Here is a 12,333-nt window from a genome sequence, read left to right as displayed (position 1 = left end):
TGCTTACCAACAGAGGGATAGAAGCGAATCTTAAGAAATGTCAAGCTATAATTGATATGACAAGCCCTTCCTCTGTGAAGGAAGTTCAACAATTTACAGGAAAGAACAGCTTTATCCAGATTTTTGTCGTGTGCAGGCGAGAAGTCTTTTCACTTCTTCACATCTTTGAAGAAAAGTGAGAGATTCTCATGGACTCCTCAATGCGAAGAAGCATTCAAGCAGCTGAAGGAATTTTTGGCGTCACCTCCAATCCTGACATGCCCAATACCAAGCAATCACTACTACAAAAATAGGTGTTTAATAGCATTTTTTTTTTAACTTTTAACATCGCTTAAAAACGCTATCACTGTATCCGCTATTATAGGTCTGGGTGCCTATAATAGCGTTTGAAAACGCTATCAAATGTGTATTTGTAATATCGGTTTTTCTAAAAAGCGCTGTTGTATCTGCCTGCACGGGACCAAAGACGCTTTTTGACACGGGTTTCGATAGCTCTTTTTTGTAAAAGCGATGTTATATGTAATCTATAATAGCGCCCGCATTTAAAAAACGCTATTATAATTCCTTGTCTGGACTAACTTTTAATAGCTCCCGTGTAAAAAATGCTATTGTATGTCCTGTATTGATTTTTTTTTTACCTAATCCTGACCCTTTTTTTTAAACAATAAATTGCATTTTTTTTTTGTTTGGCAACTTGCTCTTGAACTTTTAAAATATATAGTACCAATATATATATATATATATATATATATATATATATATATATATATATATATATATATATACTTTCAAAACATATATTATCAAATTTTTTTTAAAAAATAGTGTTGTACCACACAAGCTCTAATAAAATAAAAACTCTTATACATTCATTTCATAAATAAAACCAATCCGACTACAAGACAAATCCGAATTGAATAGTACAAACACAAAGACCACTACAAAAGAGATATTGTCAAACTTTGGCCATAGCTTCTAATGAGAAAATCAATGACAAATTTTAGTACAAAACACAAAGACCACTACAAAAGATAGTCAAACTCTAGCCCTACTTTCTTCTGCAACCTGTCACTTGATGAGAACCGCCCACTTCATCGAAAAAGGAAGCCCTCAAACTACCTGTATATATAGATGTACAAGAAATTAGGCATTTGCTTGATAATACATCATTTGACAGCATACAAATTGTCTTTCTCTCTTAGAAACCACACAAATTCAGCATACAACTCAAAGTAGCAGCAAAACATTGCTAAAGTATTGCAACTAAGGATCTCGCGTCATGTCACTAACGCGCTTAGGCATGCTCATAATTCTTCCTAGTTTCAATAGCCCATTTACAAATAATCCTTTTAAGAGGAGAAATAGTATGACCTTGGGGACATTATAATTATCCCCATTACTCTAAAATTTGACAATGGATATGTAAATTCAAGAATACCAACTATATTTTCTACCAAGCACAACAGTCATATCAGAATATATTTGGATAATTAAATATTTATAGGATACAACTTACCAATTAATGATCAACTATTATTTTTGCAGCCTCTTTGCATCATTGATAACATCTTCAACCATATGGGTAGCCCACTCCTCCTTCACCTCATCTAGCTTCTCTTTAGAGTATGTAGAATGTCTATGGCGAGAAAAATACTTCAAATATAAAAGTAACACAAAATTGAGTCAGAATTGAATTACACTACATTTCATATACCTAGCTATATGTAAAAATATGAAATAGTAATAATTAAAATAACGTACATTATCAGGAATCTTATTTGGATATTCCATGATAACTTCTTTCATAAATCTCATGATAAAATATCCGCAGTCAATAGTGTTTCTTTGACGAGGACACTGGAAAAAAAAAACACATTTGCAAAGATCAATTTTAATTTACACTACATAACTATTATTTACAATTAACAATAATTAGAAAATACCTTTATTTTATTCCATTTGATTTTATCTTTCTTTGACTTGGAAATTTTATTTTCACACCAGGCACGGTAGATTTGAATTTCACTAACAAAATTAAATTAACTTCAAATGAGTAATTATTACAAATAATAATCATATTGATATAACTGTTGAATTAAAAGAAATGATACTCACTTTTCAAACTTTGTTTTTATACTTCCATGATCTGAAGGTTCGCCACCGAGCGGATCCAAAAAATATATAACCTCAGCATCGGGATTGATGACAAACAAAACCCAATGAATCCTGCACCCAAATTTGAATATTGCAATAAATAATTTACTTTTAACGCATTCACACACATCTCTTAAAAAATGTAATTTAAATATAAATCTTACCCAATATTATAAGGTGCAAGAATTATCTTTTCATCCTTCAACACCTTAGTTTTCATCAATACTCTTGTTATATCTTTTCCTTGAATATCATTAAATGATACATGTGGGGATAAAAATGATATCTTGTATGTTAATCCACGAGGACCAATAAGCTTGTCATAGAGATACCTTGAAATGAAAAAGAACAATTTCAGATATTGATAATATTACCTCCCAAACATAATAACATAAATATTAATTTGTAGGTCAAAATTAGAGAATATTGGTGATAATAGTGGTACCTAGCATACACGATGACAGCAGAGGCACTTAACTAGTCGTGATCAACAACCTCTTTTATGTGCTCTAAATGCAAATGTTCAGAAAATCCCTCAGAGAATATATCATCGCCCGTATTTATTTCCATCACAGTTTCCGACTTCCAGGCATATTTCGTATAATCATCAAGGAATTTTAATTTTTGTAAACCAGCTGAACCACCATTTTTAGGGTAAACCAGCTGAATTTTATTTTTTGTAAACCAGCTGAACCACCATTTTTAGAACTTAAAATTTAGTAGAGTCCTAATTAGTAGTCCTCAATCATAATCACATCACACAAATCATAAACCACAAAAACCACACAACATAGAAATTTAAGACTATGTATTTAGATTAATAACAACTTGAACTCCATATCAGTAGAGAAATCACAATAGATACTTAAGTAGTTATATTGCAAGTTAAGTCTTAAGCTAGCTTTTATAGGTAAATAATTAAGTAGTTATTACTTATTAGCTAGGTTGTTAAGAATGAGGAGAAAAGACTGTTGAGGGAAGTGGCTGAAGAGCACATGATGACACAGTTGATAAATAGAAGTTTGGTTCAAGTTTCCAAAGTTGGTTTTGATGGGAAAGTGAAAACTTGTCAAGTTCATGATTTATTGCGCGAAGTGATCATTAGAAAAATGAAAAATTTAAACTTTTTCCATTTAATACGTGAAGATGATGAACAGGTCACAGTTAGAATAACTAGGAAATTGCATTGTTGAAAAACGCTCTAATAACTCAAGACTGCGCGCTCTTTTTGTTTTTGAACTAAATGAACATTGCATTAGCAGAGCATTTGCCAAGTTCAAGGTTTTGAAAGTACTTGATTTTGACAAATCTATGTTGAATTTTGTTCCTAATAATTTGGGGAACCTTTTCCATTTAAGGTACTTGAACCTGAGTCATACAAAAGTTAATCCTTATTCCTAGATCCATTGGTAAGCTACTGAACTTAAAAACTTTGGATTCAACGCAAACTCAAGTACCTCAGCCAGAATGTGGCTTAATTGAGTTATGAGTAAGTTACATTACTTAGTCCAAAGATTTTCTTACATTTTCATGGATTTGGATCTCTCCATTTTTCACTCATGCTTTCTCAATTTTTCTTAATCCAAGTGTTAGTAAATTACAAAGAAGAAAAAATCAACATTTGAATTAAGAAAAAGTAGATAAAACATAAGGGAAAATTGGAGAGGATCCAAATCCCATTTTTATTAAGGGCAAATTTCTTACTAGGGAGAGGTGGAATTTTTAGCCGCTATACTACTTGACCAAAATAAACAAATAAATAAAAACGTTATTTCATTTTATATAATTTTTCAATATCACCAAAAAATTAAGCTTCATATTAAATGGAGTATTAGTCTTCATGTTCATGGTTTTCCAAGTGAAGGATGTTTGTCTAAACCAGAAAAAGTAAATAACAAATTCAATGGACTTTAAAAAAACATGTTGTATATCATGAGCATGTGCTTATGTTTTATTGGTTAGCCCAACATAAAGGAAGCAAAAAATATATCTACATTCTACAGATTAAATGAGTTTATTAGTTACAATATCTTATAAGTATCATGTTACTTCCAATTTTATTTACATTCTCACAAGTCACAATAATCTACCTGTGAGACCCTGAATTTTAAATTAGAAACTATAACGTTATTTATTCTAATTACTTATATTTAAATTGATTATTTTAGTTGATCTCCAATAATAGAAAATAAAATTAACTTATAGGAAATCATACAATATTAATTTAATGGTGACACCTTCTTTAAAAATAAAATAAAATAAATAAAAAAAAGGGGGGGAATGGTATATGTACGTGAAGATATACATATGTAGAGAGGAATTAGGATATGGGAGATAAAACAAATAATGTGTAGATAAGCTTAATAAGGGGGCACTACAACTATTAAAAATACACTCAAATAGTGGGATTATAGTTACTAGAAAATGATCATTCCGCTTCCTTTTTCAAAAACGGTCAACTATACAACTCCCTCAATCCATCCCATGATTAACTTTTCTCTCAACCATCAACACTATAAATAGACCCCAACTCATCATTCTCTCAAGTACCATTCAACACATCACTTTCTCTTCAAAATTTCATCTCTTTTCTTTTAGTACGGCAAGAACTCTTAACCGTAAAAGAGTCCTAAACCTCTGATTGTGTGGTTGGTTTGGAAATCTCTAAAGTCAACATCGGAAGGGAAAGCACGTAAAGGTAAGGGCTTATATTCCGGTACAATCATGTAGGTCATAGGATCATAAGGTAGGTTAGTGGTAGAATCCTTACCTAATAAGAGATACAAAACTATAGTGCATAAATAAAATAATAAGAATATACAGTTAGCACCTTGTTTGTGGCGTTAATGTGTTTTAAACTTTGTGTGGCATTTCCAATGATTTATTTTTGAGAAAGTGATGATCTATGAAAGATAGTTGGTTATCTAATTTACTTGTTTACTTGTTGCTGATATAGTGAAGGCTGTGACATACTTATTTCATGAATTATGGTGATGGTTTAATGGGAATTTGTTTCGAAATTTACTGTTGTACCTGCTATAACTTATAGGAATTGTGTTCATGATATTATTAGAAAATAGTGATAAAAAGCATAGCATGGCATATAGTCGAGTCATAGGTGCCAAATGGGGCGATTTGTTATGTGCCAAATGGGGCGAATACGCTACTTGGGGCGTTAAATTCCAAGTGCCAAATGGGGCGATTTTGTTAATATGTGCCAAATGGGGCGAATACGCTACTTGGGGCGTTAAATTCCAAGTGCCAAATGGGGCGATTTGTTATGTGCCAAATAGGGCGAATACGCTACTTGGGGCGTTAAATTCCAAGTGCCAAATGGGGCGATATCCGGATCATGGTCTAGTTGCATTTCATGCATCATTTAGTCTAATTTCTATTTATCTTATTAGCATTATTTTGGTGAGTTGCAAGTGTTGTTTTTATTATCTTATTTGTGCTATTTGGCTTTTACCTTTTATGTGGTGAGTCTTTGACTATCTTTCTTATTTTATGTTTTTATGTTCTATATGATTGTATTTGTGGTTTAGGAATATTGACCCTTGCACTTAACATATTAGGTACCAAGGAAGGTGGACTTAACGATGATTGAAGCTTGCTTGCGAGAACGGGGGAAAAGAATTATGGGTTTTTAATAAATAAATTATGTCGAAACAAATAATTTGATAATCGTATTTTATTTTCGAACTGTCTAGTATGTTTGGAAATGCGGAGTTTCCGCTAGAACTTTTCCCACAAGTTTTTCTTTCTTTATCTTTAATAAATCATTTCATGTTCCAACATATTAATTTGCTAGTATTTTTAACTAAGATTTTCATTTTATTTCGGATGGTATAAAAGATCAAGAATCTGATTTATTTATTTTAGTTGCTAAGAAAACCAATCTTATTATCTTTTAGTAGTATAGATAAATAAATGGAATTAGTTAGTATGCATAAGTAAATTACACATTATTAGGTGATGTTTTTTTTATAAGAATATATAATAATAATGTTTTCAAAAAGAAAAGAAAAAAAAAAAGAATTATGCGTAATTGTCTTGGATCAAAATCCGGGACGTTACACTACCATTCGGGGAGAGCAAAGGTCAGTGCTATAAAACATTATCGAATTTCTATTACAAAACAATTTCACTAAATACTACTCGTATATTTTTTTTTACTAAATACTACTCGTATATGTAAGCAATTTATTCTCCCTTACTTAATATAATTTTCTTTAACTTTAATTATCACTAATAAAACTTCACTTTCAAGAGATAAACAACCTCACCAATACGACTTTTTCCAGCTTAAAAATTAAAAATATGAAGGTCATTATTCTATGTTGAACTTTACAATTGGAGTGCAAATACAAGAGGGTATTGGGTGCTTTATATCAAAGAGCTCAAAAACTGATATTTCTAATAATGTATATTTCCAATCAGTAGTTTTTAGTACTGTAGGAACTTAATAATGTATGAAAAGATAAATATTAACCAATCAGATATATGACTGCTTATATGTTAAAAGATTGTAATTACTAAGTTGCAGAACACTGTAATTACACATATGAACACTATAATTATAAATATTGAAAAAATACACGGTCACAAGATTATGAGGGAAGAAAGAAAATTGAAAAACAAAATCAAAGAACAAAAACAACATCTTAGATCAAGTTGCAGAAAAGAGCACCTGAAACAGAAGTGACAATGTGAGAACGATGGCTCTAACTTCGATTTGAGAACGATGTGAGAAGAGGAACGATTAATGGATAATGATGGCTCTAACTTCGATTTTCTTTGGGAAGTTCTGATTGCTCTGAGTTTGATTACAAAGGAATGATTTCTATCTAAGTTTGATTCCTTTGGGTTTGAAGCTAGAAGACGATCAATTTCGATTCTAGGGTTTGAGTTCAATTTTTGGGAATGGTTTGAAGAAGGTCGAAATAGATTGATTTTGTTTTTACGGTTTGATTTCAATGTTTGAGATTGAAGATCGTGGGTTTGAGATTGCTGGGAGAGTGGGAAATTAGTGCGGGAAAACAAAATCGTGAGCGCGTAAATTTGATAGAAAGGAAACATCTTGAGATTGCTGGGTTTTTTTTTTTTTGGAAAGGAAGAAAGGAGATGGCTGGGAATGAATACCTTGTGGGATCGTGGGTTCCTCTTTTTTTTTTGTGACATTCTCTTTTTTTTTTTTTTTTTACAAATATATATATTTTTTTATTATATGATTAACCAACCAAGGGGTCAAGGGTTCGAGACCCACCCATGACAGTTTTTTATTTATCAATTTTATCTACTATAGCGGTCACATAAAATGCGCTATTATAGGGTATAAACTTTAATAGCACTTTTTCAGAAGCGCTATTAAAAAGCTCCGCGTTTTTGGCTTTAATAGCGGTTTTTAACAAAATGCTATTATAGTGTACTTTGGTTTAAGGCTTTAACAGCGCTTTTTCTAAAACCGCTATAATAAGAGCTCCGGTTTATGTTTTAATAGCGTTTTTTCAATAAGCGCTATTAAATGGGCGCTATTAAAACTCTTTTTTGTAGTAGTGAATACTCTTTACCTTTATCTAGCAGTTTATGATTGAGCCTTAAGCTCAGTTTTAGTTCAAGAAGTAGAGGGCGAAAATAAGCCCATTTATTTTGTTAGTAGAACCCTAAGAGGTGCAGAAGCGAGGTATCAAAGATAGAAAGATTATCCCTTGCAATAGTAGTTACGGCCAGAAAACTAAGGCAATATTTTCAAAGTCACAAGGTCGTAGTTAGGACGGACTATCCTATAAAGAACATCCTCAGAAAGCCAGAGTTGGCTGATAGAATGGTGGCATGGTCCGTAGAATTGTCAGAATTTGACCTCACTTTTTCTCCAAGAGGAGCCATTAAATCACAAATGTTAGCTGATTTTGTTTTAGAGATGTCCACACCACCAATGATGGAAAAAACATCGCCATGGACTTTATCGGTGGACGGAGCCTCAAATATAAGAGGCAGTGGGGCTGGTGTAGTACTAGAGGGTCCAGATGGCGTAATGATCGAACAATCGTTACGGTTCGCCTTTAAAGCCAACAACAACCAAGCTGAATACGAGGCGTTAATTGCTGGAATGAAATTGGCAAAAGAAATGGAGGTAAAGGACTTAAGAGCCATGAGTGATTCCCAGCTAGTTACAAACCAAGTTTCAGGAAAATTTCAAACCAAAGAACCACAATTGATTAAGTAATTGGAAGGAGTTCAAAGGTTAGCCAAACATTTTAATTCTTTTGAGTTGGTCTATGTTCCTCGAGAGCAAAATACAAGAGCTGATTTGTTGTCCAAATTGGCAAGCACGAAGAGACCAGGAAGCCACATAACTGTTATCCAGGAAACTATTTCAACCCCTAGCATTGATGTAGCAGCGGTTATGATGGTGATAGAAGAGGAAGATTGGAGGTCACCAATAATCCGCTACTTACAGAAAGATGAATTCCAAGCGAGAAAGAAAAGGCTTTCAAAATAAGGAAGATGGCGACTTGGTATTCCATGGTTGGTGACAAGTTATACAAAAGACGATTTGCCTCGCCCATGTTGTTGTGTGTCGGCGAAGAGGAGGTGAAGCAGATTATGGAAGAAGTACATGATGGATCCTATGGAAGTCACATTGGATCAAGATCATTAGCAGGAAAACTCCTAAGGGCAGATTTCTACTAGCCAAATCTACATGACGACACCGCCATGTATGTTAGGAACTGTGACAAATGTCAGCGTCACGCTGATTTACATCACGCTCCTGGAGAACCTTTGAAATCTGTCTTATCTCCTTGGCCATTCGGGCGTTGATATCGTGGGTCCATTTCCAATGGTTATAAGCAAGCAAGGTGGATTATTGTTGCTATGGACTACTTCGCCAAATGGATAGAGGCGGAACAAGTGTCCAGTATTTCGGCAGATAAAGTTAAGAGGTTCTATTGGAAAAGGATCATCTGCAGGTTTGAATTGCCAAAATATATAGTATCAAACAATGGCACTCAATTTGCCAGTGAGAAGGTCATTGAATTTTTTCGTGGAAAGGTAATCCAAAACACTTTTATATCAGTTGAACATCCTCAAGCAAATGGTCAAGCAGAATCCGCCAACAAAGTCATATTGAGAGGTTTGAAACGAAGACTATCTAGTAAAGCCGATGCTTGGGTAGCTCATATCTCGCCCATTTTATGGTCATACCATACCACGCCTCAGTCCTCAACGGTAGAAGCACCGTTTACAATGGTTTACGGTTCAGATGCAATGATCCTAGTTGAGATATACCCACCAAGTTGGCGTAGAGAGACAATAACCTTAGAAGAAAATAACAGAGCCCTAGAAGAAAACCTTGACATGATTGAAGAAAAGAGAGAAAGGGCACATTTCAGAGAATTCGCCACAAAGCAGAGAGCAGCAAGGCGATACAATTCACGAGTCATACAAAGAAGGTTTAGAGAAGGTGACTTAGTACTAAAAAGACCTATGGAGAAAGTTAAAGGAGGAAAATTTGCGGCTAACTGGGAAGGCCCCTTTCACATTCACGAAGTCTTTGAAGGCGGAACATACCGTTTAGAGACGATGGAAGGAGGAGTCTTACCCAGAACATGAAATGTTACAAATTTGAAGTTTTATTAAACCTAGGCGAGGAGCACCGCAACAAACCGCCTATGGTGGTATCATTTTCATTTGTTTTATTTTTCATATATTATTATTGTTGAACCTTTGATGTATCAAAACTTATTTGCAGAGAATAAAAGAGCAACAGGACACTCTTTTCTCCTGAGAAAATAGGAGTTTTTATTGAGGCCCATTGTATTCAATATGTCATTGTTAATTTCTATAATAATTAACTGCATATTTGGGTTTGTAATCGAAATATTTGTGTTAATGAAGGTGTGAAAACACAAGAAGGGGGGGTTGAATTGTGTTTTAGCCAAGTTAAAACTTTTTCAAAGTTCTTAACTTAACTAAGTTAGCAGCGGATAAACAATACAAATAATAACAAGATCAGAGAGAGAGAAAAGCACACAACCAATTTATACTAGTTCCTCTCACAAAACGAGAGTAGTCCAGTCCCCTTCCACTTCCAAGGGATTTCACTATAATCACACAAGATTACAATTGCTCAAGCACACAAGCAAGAGACTTCACCAAAATGCTCAAGCACTCAAGCTAGAGACTTCTCAAACAACAAAGTAAATAAAGTTCGTTGAATAAAATACAACTGCTCTTAAGAGAACCTTAAAGATCAAATACAGTGAGTACAAAGTATTTGGACTAAGAGTGAAAAACACTTGTTCAGAGGTTCAGAGCTTGTATTCGTAAGTATGAAATGTTCGAGCGCGTTGTTGTAATACTTGATGTCTTGCAAACTGATTCTTCTAGTATATATAGGACTAAGAAAGAGTCGTTGCAAAGATGACCGTTGTTGAAGATAACCTTTTGTCTTCAAGCATCTGTCTTGATGCAGTTTGGTCGTTTCTAAAACAGAGTAAGAGTTTCAGCAACTTTGACCATGTGCAAAGAAGACTTTCCTTATTCAGCTAAGAAGTCAGATAAGCCATGTTCTCCATTGTGGACAGACAAAATGTAAGTAGCTGTTCTGATCAAGGTTGAGAGGTCCTTTTCTTCATTGGTAAGAGAGTTGACCTTCAAAGCGAATCTTCACACATTCCAAGATATACATCAGAGTTTGATTAACTTCAGACTTTAGCAAGTTCTGATGTCTTCATCCTCTGATGCATGTAACTTCTGAAGATTCTTATCTTCTGAGTTCTTGCGAAACTCTGAGAGCTTAACTTCAGAGTCTTCTTCAGAGTTTGTCTGAAACTAAGTTCTGCACACTTAAAATAAATTTTTAGTAATTCCAATTGTATATTAATACTTTGTTATCATCAAAACCTTAATAGATTTAGGGGCAAACATTTTTAAATCAATTTTGTTCCAACAGTTAACTCATATAAATGTTAACCATATGTTACGATTATGACCACACAAAAAAAAAATAAATAAATCAAAGGTCAACCTGATTAAGTTGCGGACTCTGAACCAAATAAATCAAAGGTCAGCCTGATTAAGTTGCGGGCTCTGAACCAAATAAATCAAAGGTCAACCTGATTAAGTTGCGGGCTCTGAACCAATGAAAATTCAAGGTCAACCTGATTAAGTTGCGAGCTCTGAACCAAATAAATCAAAGGTCAACCTGATTAAGTTACGGGCTTTGAACCAATGAAAATTCAAGGTCAACCTGATTAAGTTGCGGGCTCTGAACCATATAAATCAAAGGTCAACCTGATTAAGTTGCGGGCTCTGAACCAAATAAATCAAAGGTCATCCTGATTAAGTTGCGGGCTCTGAACCAATGAAAATTAAAGGTCAACCTGATTAAGTTGCGGGCTTTGACCCAAAAATAAAGGCCAATCGGATCTGGACCAAAAAAGGCCACCCGGCTCTGGACCAAAAATTTGCATAGGAAACTCCAGGCGCTATAAAATGCCCTGGCCATCACCTATGACGGGAAACTCCACGTGAAATGAAATCTCTGTGGCCATCACCCGTTTCAGATTCAGCAATACAAAAAAAGGCGAGGTCATTAACAACACCAACCACAAAGTTTTAAATACAACAAAGATAGGTGACTCATCATGACGCCAAATCATTTGCAATTGCCAAAAAGGGCAACAGGTATAAAGTTATTCGCAAAATGATTCCTAATTGTAAATACTAAAGATTATTGCAGGTGCAAGAATAAAGATAAAACGATATCAAATGGAGCACAACAATTATGCATACAAGATTCAAATGAAAGCCTCATAAGGGCATGATGTCAAGGCCACTAAGGGCAAGTTACAAAATCAAATTAAAGCCTCAAAAGGGCGTGATGTTCGAAGCCACATAGGGCATTCTACAGAAACAAAGTAAAAAGCCACAGAAGGGCGTACAATAACTGTTTCAAAAAGCATAATTAAAACTATTGGGGAGGAGTATAAGGGACAAGCTTCCCATCAACGATCCGCTTCATAGCATCAGCTTCGCCTAGTCATTTTACGTCCAAGTCAGGGAAAAGAATTTTTATCTGTTCCAAGGTAAACGAGAAGCCCTCATCATACTACACGACGGTGGAAAGTTGGAGATCGTTGATGTCACTTTCCAGCTGGGCTTTCTCCTTACCCA

General features: G+C 34.2%; 1 protein-coding gene and 1 long non-coding RNA gene across 2 annotated transcripts; both read right to left on the bottom strand.

Annotated features, from left to right (window-relative positions):
* Positions 1 to 1,045: 1,045 nt before the first annotated feature.
* Positions 1,046 to 2,738, bottom strand: LOC123885547. Its single transcript, XM_045934826.1, has 7 exons — positions 2,600 to 2,738; positions 2,319 to 2,486; positions 2,116 to 2,226; positions 1,944 to 2,025; positions 1,762 to 1,857; positions 1,517 to 1,653; positions 1,046 to 1,119 (listed from the first exon to the last, which is right to left on the bottom strand). Exons 2-6 carry the CDS (start codon positions 2,372 to 2,374, stop codon positions 1,534 to 1,536), a joined length of 465 nt encoding a protein of 154 aa, XP_045790782.1. The 5' UTR covers positions 2,375 to 2,486; positions 2,600 to 2,738; the 3' UTR covers positions 1,046 to 1,119; positions 1,517 to 1,533.
* A 1,387-nt stretch (positions 2,739 to 4,125) lies between these two features.
* Positions 4,126 to 6,315, bottom strand: LOC123885766. Its single transcript, XR_006801242.1, has 2 exons — positions 6,237 to 6,315; positions 4,126 to 4,244 (listed from the first exon to the last, which is right to left on the bottom strand). It is a non-coding gene; the product is annotated as an uncharacterized LOC123885766 (long non-coding RNA).
* Positions 6,316 to 12,333: the final 6,018 nt, after the last annotated feature.

This window comes from Trifolium pratense, linkage group LG5 (genome assembly GCF_020283565.1).
Source record: "Trifolium pratense cultivar HEN17-A07 linkage group LG5, ARS_RC_1.1, whole genome shotgun sequence".
NCBI lineage: Eukaryota > Viridiplantae > Streptophyta > Magnoliopsida > Fabales > Fabaceae > Trifolium > Trifolium pratense.
This window is presented reverse-complemented; position numbering and strand designations above follow the sequence as displayed.

Excerpts from the sequence above, each read along its gene's own strand:
- LOC123885547 (XM_045934826.1), bottom strand. The coding sequence starts at position 2,374 with ATGAAAACTAAGGTGTTGAAGGATGAAAAGATAATTCTTGCACCTTAT. Across the intron at positions 2,227-2,318 it reads CTTGCACCTTATAATATTGG|GATTCATTGGGTTTTGTTTG; the intron begins GTAAGATTTATA and ends ATTTGGGTGCAG. Across the intron at positions 1,858-1,943 it reads TCAAATGGAATAAAATAAAG|TGTCCTCGTCAAAGAAACAC; the intron begins GTATTTTCTAAT and ends TTTTTTTTCCAG.